General features: G+C 40.8%; 1 protein-coding gene across 1 annotated transcript in view; it reads right to left on the bottom strand.

The window, feature by feature from the left end:
- IL18RAP (interleukin 18 receptor accessory protein) overlaps positions 1-13,647 on the bottom strand; it is a 32,977-nt gene that overhangs the window by 6,308 nt on the left and 13,022 nt on the right. Inside the window, exons 6-9 of the mRNA XM_011956611.1 lie at positions 9,016-9,166; positions 5,057-5,122; positions 3,132-3,255; positions 1,399-1,550 (exon numbers count right to left, since the gene is read on the bottom strand). Coding sequence (XP_011812001.1) covers positions 1,399-1,550; positions 3,132-3,255; positions 5,057-5,122; positions 9,016-9,166 — 493 coding nt within the window. The remainder of the gene's footprint in view (positions 1-1,398; positions 1,551-3,131; positions 3,256-5,056; positions 5,123-9,015; positions 9,167-13,647) is intronic.

Here is a 13,647-nt window from a genome sequence, read left to right as displayed (position 1 = left end):
AGCCAGGATGGTCTCGATCTCCTGACCTCGTGATCCGCCCGTCTCGGCCTCCCAAACTGCTGGGATTACAGGCTTGAGCCACCGCGCCCGGCCTTTTTGTATTTTTAGTAGAGACAGGGTTTCACCTTGTTAGCCAAGATGGTGGATACCATTATTCTAAGTGAAGTAACTCAGGAATAAAAAACAAAACATCGTGTATTTTCACCTATAAGCGGGAGCTAAGCTTTGAGTACACAAAGGCCTAAGAATAATACAATGGACTTTGGAGAAGGTGGGAGAAGGGTGGGAGGGGAGTGAGAGATAAAAGACTACACACTGGGTACAGTGTACACTGCTCAGTTGACGGGTATGCCAAAATCTCAAAAATCTAAAGATTTTAGATAAAGAACTTATCCATGCAACCAAAAACCACCTGTACCCCCAAAACCTAGTAAAATAAAATTTTAAAAAATCACATTTTGAGTCCTGTCTTACAATAAACACTAGAGGCCTCAGGGGAATGGGCAGTTCCTGATCAGGATGGCCTAGGAAACTTAGCATATTCATTTTTTTTTTTACCCTCGTAAACTTCCACACAATCCATTTACATCTCTCTCATTGCATATTGTAAGTTATTTTCCTGTATTATCATTCCTACCGCAGCCTACATTTCCTGAGACCAGGAGTCCCATCTGGCTTACCTGACATGAGGGATCTCCTGCGTACTCCCCCAGGGGAAAACACCCTTAACAGAGCGTTTACTACAGGCCAGAACACACTTCGTCTTGTTTAAGCCTCAGAAACATTCCAACCTGCTTATAACTATAGTTATCTATTAATTAAAGGAATGAATGATATCAATTTCATCTCTGGGCATCTTTTTAAAGAAATTTAAATGCTATTCCTTACCTAGAATTTCTACTCCAGCTTTTTTTTAAAAAAATATATATCCATGATATACACACACCATTTTGAACAATGAACAAGATTATTCTCTCTTCCATTCTCCGTTCATCAGAACATGAACCCATCGTGTCCTCTGGATTTGGAAGCCAGGAAAGAAAAATTGGAAAGGGAGAGAGGTCTTAGCACAATGCCTGCCATTCTGGGCACACCCTGTAGCTATTGTAGAAAGAATGCATGAATGAATGAGTGCGTGAAAGAGTTGCTTTTCCAACACAGCCTCCCAAACGCAGAGTATTACTTAAAAGAACTAGCTCTAAACCAGTCATATGCAGTTTACTAGTTGTGTGGCTTTGGTCAAGGTATTAAGTGGGTTGACACAAGGAAAGTGCTTAGAACAATGTCTGTCATCTAGAAAATGTAAGCGCTGTCATCATTATTATTATTCTCTAGGAAAACTCTTCCCCTCTCAAGTGGAAGCAGTTTCATGCCTCCTGGGCAGCCTTCTGGGCTTACCTCCTCTCTTTTCCTTCAGTTGGACAGACTGGGTTGTGTTTCCAATGGAGTTCTGGACAAAGCAAACAAACTTCCTGCGAAGATCACGCTGAGTGACTTTTTCCAAGATGATATTACGCTCAATGATTTCATCCTTTAAAGTGGATTTAATACTGAGAAAGGAGAAAAAATACCGCTCCATTCAGTAACATACATTGGCACCCATTTGCAGCGTTTGGAACGCATATAAGCAACCAATAGTTTGACTTTTAGAGAACTGTGAGATCAGTAGTACAAGAAGATACCACGAGAATGTAAGACGGTCAAAAAGGGCTCATTCTTGACTCAATTATTGACTCTTCTAAGCATTCAAGCTAAGACGTTATTTACTTGTGAGACTCATCTGACCTTCCTTACTCTAAGAATTCCCCTTGAGAATAGATAATAACAAAACCTTAAGAAAAATATTTAAAATGACCAACTCCTACTGAAGGTTTACTATGTGTACCAAATATGGACTTCTTCTGTGCACCAAATATTGACTTTAATGCCCTCCATTCCTCACCTCCCAGGAGCCCTAGAGTATAATACGATCATAATGGCCTTGGCCAGCAACAAGGACACGGCAGAAAAGGTGGGTGAGCAGCCTTAGACAACACCACAGGGAATGGGCAGCCTGATTCCTGGGCTTGTGCCACGCTGCTCCATCCAGGAAGTTGGCAGTCTTGGTATTTATTCACAATTTGAGTTCTCTGAAGTTGCCGATCTAGAATCCATCTTTGTGTTAAGAAATTTTGTGTATGTGGATGATGTTTTAGGCTGTGTTGCTCTGAGACCACAATGCCAGCTCCTATTCACTGAGTGCTTCCTACCTGTCACACATTCTGATAGGCACAGCACCTCCGCTGTAACCACCCCTCCCAGTGAGCTTGCAAAGTGCAGGTTATCATCCATAGATTATCAATGGGGTGATGGAGGCTCACAGGGGCTAAGGGTCATGTTACCACTAAATAGAAAATGGGTTTAAACCCAAGGGTGGGTGATGTCAAAGCATACTCTCTTGACTACACTCTCTTACTGTGAGTTCTAATGCAATATCAGCTTAAGATGGGCCCCAGTGACCTTCCTGATCTTAGAAATTCTTGCTCAATTTTATTGTTGGGACCAAAATCTGTTCTGTACTTTTGTTGTAATGATGTATACTTTTCAAAATGATATTGCATTTACTTATTGATATCTATTAAGTATCAGAAGAAGGTGCTTAATGCATAGACACTTACTCTGGGTCACATCTTGGAAAAATCAGGGAATTCATCCTTTAGAGATATGTCTGATTGGACATCATTGGATCCATGCCCTTTGATCCTTCTGGGGACTGGAGGTCAACTTTTCTTGTGATTGGATAGCTCCAAAGAGCTAGGGTTTTCTACTGGCCAAAATATCTCACCAGTAAATTCTAACCACTGATCTGGGTTCTGTGCCCCAGAGAGCAAGAAACCAAGTCAAATTTCTCAAACAACATAATAGCTCCCAAGGATTTCAAGACAGAGAGCCCTCCTCTGATCCTCTTTTTCAGGGTTAAGTTGCTTCAGGTATTCATTCAATGACCCTTTGCAATTTGCATTTCTGTACTTTTATTTTCACCACTAGTCGGTGCTCGTGGTTACACCATCGACTGTTTATTTTAGATGTTTCTAAAGGTAAAAGCAACTTTCTGAATTGCAGAGAACAGAATCCGTGAGGTTTTTTCTTACCTTTTTGCCTCAGGTACTGAGACTTCCCACTCTAGGTCAGAATCTTTGATGTACCATTTCATGACAGGGTTAAAGACCCTTTCAAAGCCAAATCGTGCTTTGCAGCTAATATTTAAAGGCTTTCCTGAAAATGAAGAGGCCAGAGAAAACAAGAAGGAAGCTGATGAGAACACTTTGTCCTGTTTGGGAGGAAGATGTCGCCAGGAGCTGTTTCCTGATGCAGTCAGATTTGCAGGTAGAATATGTGTGCCAGAAATAATGAAACGTCTACACATCTCTCCTTCAGAAATGCATAAAACCAGGTACATTTGTTCTAATGGGCAATCCTTCTATCTCAACCGTATGACCGTATGTTCTTAAAATGAAGATGAGCATGATTATATCACTAAGGGTTCTTTTGTGGATTGAGGGAGACACTAAGAAAAACTAAGAAAGTGAGGAGTTTCTGAGATCAGCCCGGTCTTCTACACTACTATTGAAGCACAAGGTGTGTCCATAAAGACAATTTTACTATCCAATATTTGTTTATTAAGTAAAAATCATAACGTTATTGTAGCACATGGTTTAAATTAAAAAATTATTTTGATATTAAGCAACTTTTCTGAATAATTCATTATGGATGGACATGCATATTACGAGACTAACTTTTTTCTACCCATTTTTTTCCATGAGGAATATTCGGATATGCTCTGCCTCAAACTTCATATTTAACCATGAAATGATTAGGAGCTCCATTTGAAAACTCATCTTCGCACCTTAACGTTTTTCCACTGGTAATACCTTATAATTCACTAATACATATGTAAGTTGACTATTTGAATTAATCTAATTTTTTCTTCCTTCTTTTCTCCTTCCTTCCACTCCTGCGATGTTGAGCATCTAGCTAGTGCTATTTCTAGAGTCAGAACACACCACTCCTGCCACCTAGTGATCTTATATCATAATATGTAGTTTTACATTTATTTTTAAAATAATAAATCTTTTAGTAGCATTTTAGAAAATATTTCTATTATTAAAAGAAAAACAGTATTTTATTTTAAGTACAACAATTCTTATTTGTCTGTGTAGAAAGACAGAGATGTCATTGAAGTTGACAAAATAAAATGAGACCACAGGGAAGTCGATTTCTCCTCAACCCCAAAGAAGACACTACTTTGAAATACAAATTGTTTGAGCAGGGGTTGTAGAATTCTACTACAATTCTCTTAAATGCCAGACTAAATGTCATATTCGTAAGAGTTAATGCTACTCAGGTTGGTGAATTTGTAGTCATAACTGATAGACCTAACCAACATATACAAAACCACCTGTTCCTGGGGGAAGTTAAGAAAGGATAAAAATCTATTGATCATGTTTTATGCTCCAGCCATTTAACATACATTGTCCCATTATTTCTCAATATAATTTTTTTCTTTGAGATGGAATCTTGCTCTGTCACCCAGGATGGAGTGCAATGGCGCGATCTCGGCTCACTGTAACCGCCGCCTCCCAGGTTCAGGTGATTCTCCTGCCTCATCATCCTGAGTAGCTGGGATTACAGGCACCCACCCCCACACCCGGCTAATTTTTGTAGTTTTAGTAGAGATGGGGTTTCACCATGTTGGCCAGGCTGGTCTCAAACTCCTCACCTCAAGTGATCTACCCACTTCAGCCTCCCAAAGTGCTGGGGTTACAGGCATGAGCCACCATGCCCAGCCCGCAATATAATCTTTTAGGGTCAGTTTTATGATAGCTATTTGCAGATTTAAGTACTGAGGCTTAAAGGATGAAGTAACTGTGCAAGGTCACAAAACTAGTCAATGGCTGAGTTAAAATTCACACCCAATTCTGTTTGACTGGAAATCCCAATGCTGTTTTCCTTCTATCACACTTAGACCTGCTCCCAGCAGCACAATATCATTCAAAGGTGATGAGGCGCAGCTTACCAAGTTCTACTTCCAGTGTGCTCTCGACAGGATCCAGAATATCTGGTTTGAGTTTAGTGTCTCCCACTGAAAGATGAAAACAAAGATTATTATTTGCATTGAGAAGTCTGAAGGCCTGCTTAATGAAGACTTGGGTGCACAGCCAACTTTGATCTAAATGTCTTAGGGATCTGTCTTCAAATTTTACCCATTATCTGTAAGTTTAGGAATTCTGGTTTCCATGTAAAAAGCTTGCCCCCTAGAATGACTGCCACATCAGGTTGTGGGTGCTGGTAGAACATTAGTTATTAATTGATCCATCTCCTCCTGCATGAATTTTCTTTCACACTAATCCTGCCCCTTGCAGACTTAATCTCCTATCCCTGTCTTTTCCTACAAGATTTCTTTGTGGTGCCATCTGGCTGAGTAATCGAACCAAAAGGAGAATCTGCCCGAGAAACTGTGCAAGTCAAGCATATCTGAGTCCACCTCTCCATCCTTTAACTCATGGTTTATTTCAAAATAAAGAGTTCAGTCCTTAATTAACAATTTTATCAATCAACTTCTTGCCACAAACTTTCAAATACGCCTCCACTGTCAAACTTCCTCCTGAAGCTGTGTCTTTTTCTGGATAAAGAAAAATTCAGGGTCTTTGCTGTTGCCATCATCTACTTTTACTTCTCAGAATCCTCCTTCTCCCCTTTGCACCATCTCAGTCCTGTATTTTTAACTTGTCTCTCTTTCCTTCTCTCTCTCTTTCTCTGGGCTTCTTCTCATCAACATTTATTCATGCTCAGTCTCATCATCCTAAAAAAGAGAAAACGCTCCCTGCCTTATATCCCCGGCTTCACTTATTCTCCTTCCTTCCCAGCCAAATTCTTGAAAGGCAGTTCTCCGTGCTAGTTCCCTCCACCCGCTCACCTCCTATGGAACCTGATTTCCGCCACCATCATTCCACTGAAACTGCTTTAGCCGAACTCACCAGTGCCACCCATGCACCTAAATCCATTGCGCATAATCAAGTTTCATCTACTTTACCTCTTAGCAGCATTGGACACTGTTGGCCATGCTCTCTTTGAAACCCTCTCTTCTTTTGATTCCATGTGCCTGTACTCTACTGCTTACCTTCAACCACTATATTCGCTTCTCTGTGCCTGTCCCTTCCTCTGTGTCTCTTTTAACTATTAGTCCTCTCCTAGTGTTCTTTCCCTCCTCCTGATATCCCTGGGTATTAAGTTTACCCTCTAGGCCTCTTCCCTATGAAAGGTCTTGGTGCCTGAGGTTATGTCTTTTCTACCTCATCAATTTCACTTTCTTTGTTGCTCTTCTCGCCACCCTTCTACTGATACTCACTTGCTGATGTATGTTCTCATCCCCTTTGAGGATTGTCTTCCTCTTTTCCACCTCTTCAAGCATTCCCGGGTTCAGCTCTAGGCCCTTCTGTCTCTAGGCTCACTTCCTAGGTGATCTCATTCAGTTCTTTGGCTTCAGATATTATGTAAAAATTGACCATCTTCACATTCACATCTCCAGCCCTAACTTCTCCAGACTGGCTTGTCCAAATATCTACTTGTCATCATGCCTTGGATGACTAAAAGTCCTTTTAAGCCTAATACTTAATCTCCTCTTCAAATGCTCTTTCCCTTCAGCTTTTTGAGTCTCGTTAAATGGTGCCACCATTCCCTAACTTATCCAGGACAGAAAACAAAAACATCCTTGATTCTTCTCTTTCTCCTACCTTTTATGTAAAAACCATCATCATGCTCTGTAGACTTACAAGTCCAGCCACTTCTCATAACCTCTACTAGGTCTATTCACAGCACAAGCAGAGGCGTAGTTTAACCATGAGTCAAGTCTGCTGCTCCATGACTGTGCCTGCTCTCATCCTCCGTATTGATGTGCTCTGTCAGCAGATTCCCTCCTTGACCAGCTCAAAGGCTGGCTTGTATCCATGACACCTGCTTTCCTTCTTCCTTGCTCCCGAACACCAAATCCTTTAGATGTACCTCCTGAACATTTCCAAAGTCATCCACTTCTCTCCATTCCCTCTACCACTCCCTAGTTCAGATCCCCATCAGCAACTGCCTGCTTGACCACAGAACTTCCTAACTCTTCTCCCTGGCTCCATTCTTGCTCTTAAAAACCCACTTCCAACCCAGCAAACAAGGTGATCTATCTTGAATACAAATTCAGTCATGACATTCTCCCACTTAAAACCCTCAACGCCTCCCCATTGTTCCTTCATAACACCTCACACGTATTAGAAGAGTGTGATGTCAGTCCTGCTCCCAGATGCTCTCCTTTATCTCCTGGACATCAACTCTGCTGCTGCCTCAGTCTGGAATGGAAGCTCCCCCAGCCTTACTGAGCTGGTGTGTCCTCATCCGTCAGTTCTCACTTGGAGCGGGCTTCCCCAGGTTGGGTCTGGTGGGCCTCCATGTGCCCATAGTGCTCCTTTCTCTCACTGCACTGTATTGTAATAACTTGCTTCACCTTTTTCTTCTTCCCAAAATGGAAAGCTCTTGGAGGCTAGATAAAGCATCCGGGCACTCATTCTTGCAGCATTAGCTCCAAGCCTGACACATATTAGGTGTTCAGTAAATATTTGTGTGGAAATGAATAAATGCGAGAATGAATGACTAAATGAGGAAGACAGGGATGATGACAGAGAGGGCTTGACTGAAATAGGTGCAACAGATGTTGCAAGGTGTCCCTTGGGTGAGAGAAAAGCAGATTATGCCATGAAGAATTTGAGGAGCTGAGTGATGGCTGAATAAAAGTACAATTACACATCACTTGGAGGGGAAAAGTGGTGCGAGTGGGGTATTCACATTCTAACTTCTCTTTCAAGGAGCAATCTAATAATATAAAATGAAATCTTATCTATATAAGATCTAATCTAAAGTAATATAAAATAATTCTGAATGCTAGAGGGTGCAAGGAGCAGGAGAGTTTCACTTGGTCTTGGGGTGCTCCGTGTGGTTTGTATCTTGTAATAAAAGAAGATTAATATCTTAACTAAGAGCTACGTCAACCACTCTGCAGCTCTTTGATATAAAGCATGAGTGACTGGCTCTTTTATGTTTTGACTTCTTAGGCCACATTTAAATTAATTCTATCACATAGTTGATTCAAGCTGATACTTGCGGATCTAGTAAGAATAACCCAAGGGAAAGATTAGGGCAAATATAGACAAGTTGCAGAAGAAAGTCAATGAACCACAAAACATATAGCAAGCTGCTCAACCTCATATTAGCCAGGGAAGTATACTATGGAGTAGAAAACAACAAACAAAAAAGAAGCTCCACTTAACAACAGTCATAAAGTCTGATAACACCAAATATTATTTGGGAATAAGGGGCATTTTCTGCTAATGGGTGTGTAAATTGACAAAGCAATAATTTAATGTAATACCAAGTGTTTATGACACAAACACATTTCATAACTCAAAACAATATTCTATTTTATTAATAGATGCATACATACGTAGAAAAAGTATAAAAACATAAATGGAAATGATATAAATGACAAGATGTGACTATACTGCAGAAACAAAGGCCTGGAAGAGAATGGGATCATAGACCTCGAGTTGTCTTTGCAATGTTTTATTTCTTTAAAGGAAAAAAAATTATGATTTTAAGCATGTGGGAAAATTGTAACATGGTTAAAACTGATGATAGGTACCTGGATGTCACAATATTTCTGTGTGTGAAATGTTTAATACATTTTTTAAATTTATTACAAAAGCAAATCAGGGACGTATTCATGGATAACCCAGCTTGTGAAAATTTGAACTGTTTCAGAACTTAGTCTTCCTTGGGGGATGGCAACTTTGATGTTTGCCCCCATGAAAGGTTTTACGTGATTACAAGTGTATGACTATCCTTTTTTTTCCATGAGAGGAAAATCTTACTAAATCAAAAGAAGGTAATTTTAATTTGGCTCTCAGATCTCAATCTTGAGATAAAAATCTCACTTACCAATGGTTCTTACTCGAACAACAGCTCTGACCGTCCACGAACTTGCAGTATCCAACTGAGTGTAATCACATACGTATGTGCCCTGGTGATAGACGTAAACTTCATCCACTATGATTCGGTTGCTCCTTGTCATAGAGAGGAGTTTTCCATTCTAATCCAAAAGATATTTTAAGCAGATAATTTTTGCCATAGAAAAACTGTATGAAATACATACCTAAAGGAAAATCTTACAAATTTGAACAGGGAGGAAGAAGGTCAATCCAAGATAAGGGTATCCCACAAGCTAGGAAGACATTGTGTTCAAAAACTGTACTTGTATATTTGAAACAAGAGGCATTTTCTAATACAATTGCATTATGTGTAAAAACGAGAGTTTGGAGAGTCAAACCTCCAAACCTGATCAGCCCCTAAAGAGCTATTTAACATAGGACTTCCCGGAGCATGCGTGACTTGGAGCCCTCAGAGTATTCTAGAAGACATGTAGTGTTCTAAGGGCTGACATCAAAATGAATTTTTAATGTGTGTGTGTATACATACACATATATATACACACACACACACATATATATAATATATAGTATATATTTACATATATAAACAGATACATACTTATAAATAAATACTTATATATTATATAAACAGAGGTTCTGGAACGTGAGTGGCTTTTTTCTCTCTCTGACAAAGCTGGTAAGTGAGAACACTGAGAATCAGTCTCATTTTTTTCTGGTTCTGAGTTTCATTTTCTGATTGAAGAATTTCCCTTCCACTTTGCCTGCCTACTGGTAGAAGCTGGGATTCCCCCACGTCACATCGCTAGTGTGTTTCCTGTGGTCCAAGAAGGAATTTCCAGCAGGCTGGAAAGGAGACTAAGGGTGGGGACAGACTGGCCAGAGAAGGGCAGCTGTGGACAGGAAGCAAAACAAGGCCAAGAGGTGGTGGTATACAAGGCTAAATATATACTAGATGATCTCAAGAATCAGGAACTTTTCCAAAGGAAGTTTTAAAACACAGGGGGAAATTCAAAGATAAAGCTTCAGAGGATGCAGTGATAACATACAAAGATCAGAATTTGGGGAAGAGGCATGTCATAAATCGCATGAGAACGTGATGGAGGGAGGGCACAGAGCCATCCCTAAGACCTCACCTAAGCCACGGGGGAGGATGGGGAATAATATATTGTTTTACCCATAAAAAGGTAAGTGAGGCTTAGTGTGTATCATTAAGACTTTATGAAATGGAACTTAGAGGAAACATCAAAGAAAAGAAATTAGGGAGAAGCAATTTATGCCAAGGATGATGGGAAGCCCATTCTGATAATACAATTACAGATCATCTTCACAGGACAAAGAGAGGCTAATGCAGCTGCACAGGGAACTCTTGGTTTTGCTCATATGTGAAGCAGTCATGAACAGAATATGGAAACAGGAACATCCACCACTGTGAATCTGGAAGAATAGTGTCCGTAAGTCTTCAAACAAATGGAGGCATAAAAAAAAAAAAAGAACACGCTGAAGACACTGCAAAGGGCTTTTAACGGTATGTGTGAAATAGGGAGAAGAACACAGTTATTATACTGCAATATTATCGATTTCTTATACTACCCACCAGTACAGCTACTGAGCATCACGCACACTGTGTTATTCTATGGGAATGGTGCGTCCTGGATTTGGGCAACGCAGTGGGGCTCCTAGCGGGGCTTCCACTACCTAGTCTGGGAAGACTCCAAAGACCTGCATTTCTTTCCCTCTCCTCCCTGGCCCATTCTCCCTGGTGCCTTTCAGGTTTTCCATGTCCATTTTAATGTTCCTTATCATAGACTCATTGTGTCCAGGTCTGCATTCATCACAGCTTTCCTGCCCCTAATTGAATTTACTACTACTATCTCTAACTTGGTAAATACTGTGAACCTATGTTGAGCCAGAAAGACTCCAAATATTCTACTCATCTATTTTACACACACTCCCAGTCAAAGCTTTTAATCTCTTATTTTATGACATGAAAATATCACTAGCATCTGCCACCTTCTTCCTGTTTCCACTTCTTTCTGTCCTGTCCTGGATCAGGACTCACACTCGTAAAGTTCAAACACATCAACAAGGTCCCCGTAAGCATCATAAGCAACCGACAACGTTTATTTCCATTCTAGTCCTAATTAAACCGCTCAAGAACTCTCAGCTCCCATCACAGTGAGCCATTCAGTGTGACCATTCACTGAATGTCCCCTTTGTTTTTATGTTTCTGTTGTCTATGCTGCTCTTTCCTGTTAAGTGGAGTTGCAGTCTCTTGCCCCAGTTATCAACTAACAACATTCTATTGATAGATTTTTTTTAACGAATATTTATCTTTTAAGGGGAATGGAGTATATTATGGAAATTATTGATAATGGGCTAGATGTCAGTTTCTAGTGAAAGTCTTGAATTAATTATTTAACAGATGGTTTATGAACCCTTAGAAAAGGAAGTGATGGTTAATATCAGCCAGGTTGCTAACAACAATCATATCAAGGTAATCTCATTGTTGCCCACAACTGAATAGACCAGAGGTTCAGAGGAGTACAGCAGACACAGAGTATCTTTGCTATAGTGAGTCATTTGAAAAATATTCCCATGATCTCTCTGTTAAACCAAAGGTAGATTGTAAGCTGAATGATCAGATACAGGACAGTTGAGTGCCCTTTTAGTTAATTAAGCAGCACCTTGCGTTGCGGATGAATGAATCATACGCAACTAGAAGGATCAAACTGGAGTCAACAGCAGAGCACTCTATCCCTGGTGCTAGCCTGGTCAGTAGTTTTGGCAGGGGCTTGAGTGAGAACATATCATGCTGATCTCATCTACATGCCTCACAAACCTGCGTGCGATGGCTAATATGTCAGCATTCAAAATCAGAATTCCAACCTCTTGACACGTAGAATGAACTAAAAACAACAAATTATCATTTAACAGAAGTAAATATAATATCATGAACATAAGTTACAAATTCTACTCCACAAACAAAAATAGAACTGGCTTGATTTCAGTTTTGGTGAAAAGACTTGCCTTCCAACTCAGAATAAATCAGTCATATAATGGGGCTGTCCCAAAGCTAAAACAACCGTGAGCTGTGGCAATATTCTGTTCTGAACAAGGAAGGTAATGCTTCCTCTGTTTCAGTGTTGGTTAGACAACATATAGATGATTGTTTTGAACACGTGTTAGAAAGCTGTCCAGATCTTCAGAGTTCTGAAATGTTCATAGTGAGAATAATCAAACAGGCCAATGTTTCAACCCTGGAAACAGTTTTGAGAAATATAATCTAAATTATCTGCTTCCTCTCTAGAAACTCATTAAATTACCTTCTTCTTTATTTAGAAACACATTCATCTTTGTATCTAGCCAGTCTCACCATGCTCACCAGTTCTCCACAGCACTAGGCCCACAGGATGCCAACAGGTGCCAGTTACAAGAACCAGGAAATGAGAAAAAGTATCAGGTACAGGTACAAAACTTCTTTGTGGTTGGCATGATGGCTCACACCTGTAATCCCAGCACTTTGAGAGGCCGAAGCAGGTGGATCACCTGAGGTCAGGAGTTCGAGACCAGCCTGCCAACATGGTGAAACCCCATCTCTGCTAAAAATACAAAAATTCGCTGGGTATGGTGGCCCACACCTGTAATCTCAGCTACTCGGGAGGCTGAGGCACAAAAACAGCTTGAACCCGGGAGGTGGAGGTTGCAGTGAGCCAAGATTGTGTCAGTACACTCCAGCCTAAGCAACAAAGAGAGAGATTCCATCTCAAAAAACAAACTTCTTTGTGGTTGGCATGATGGCTCACACCTCTAATACCAGCACTTTGGAAGGCCAAGGCAGGAGGATTGGTTGAAACCATGAGTTCGAAACTAGCCTGAGCAACATAGTGAAACCCTTTCTCTACCAAAAAATTTTAAAATTAGCTGAGTGCAGTGGTGTTTGCCTGTAGTCCTAACTACTTGATATGCTGAGGCTGGAGGATCACTTGAGCTCAGAAGTTCAAGACTGCAGTGAGCTGTGATTACAGCACTGGACTCCAACCTAGGCAGCAGAATTAGATCCTATCTCTAAAACAAACAAACAAACAAAAGCTTCCATGCCACATAGGGCTTAAAATCAACCCAGCAGCCATGTCAGAAGTGTGGCAAGAGAATGTGGCATGAGTTAGATTGTCTTAAACCACCAATGGAAATGTTATTCGAGGCGCAAGTCCTACTAACAGGAGGTCACAGCAATGTCGTCAAAACTCATATCTCAGTGCCCTAGGCCAATACAGAAGAGATTTTCCTACTGCCCTTCATTATAATTTTGACTTGTGTCAAGGATTTGCTTAGCTGAAGGTCATAAAATGCTGTTATATTAAATGTAACTATTATTTATTTAAGATGAAGTCTGTTGGGCCGGGCGCGGTGGCTCAAGCCTGTAATCCCAGCACTTTGGGAGGCCGAGACGGGCGGATCACGAGGTCAGGAGATCGAGACCATCCTGGCTAACCTGGTGAAACCCCGTCTCTACTAAAAATACAAAAAACTAGCCGGGCGAGGTGGCGGGCACCTGTAGTCCCAGCTATTCCGGAGGCTGAGGCAGGAGAATGGTGTAAACCCGGGAGGCGGAGCTTGCAGT

Source organism: Colobus angolensis, unplaced genomic scaffold (genome assembly GCF_000951035.1).
Source record: "Colobus angolensis palliatus isolate OR3802 unplaced genomic scaffold, Cang.pa_1.0 Scaffold42, whole genome shotgun sequence".
Taxonomy (NCBI): domain Eukaryota; kingdom Metazoa; phylum Chordata; class Mammalia; order Primates; family Cercopithecidae; genus Colobus; species Colobus angolensis.
This window is presented reverse-complemented; position numbering and strand designations above follow the sequence as displayed.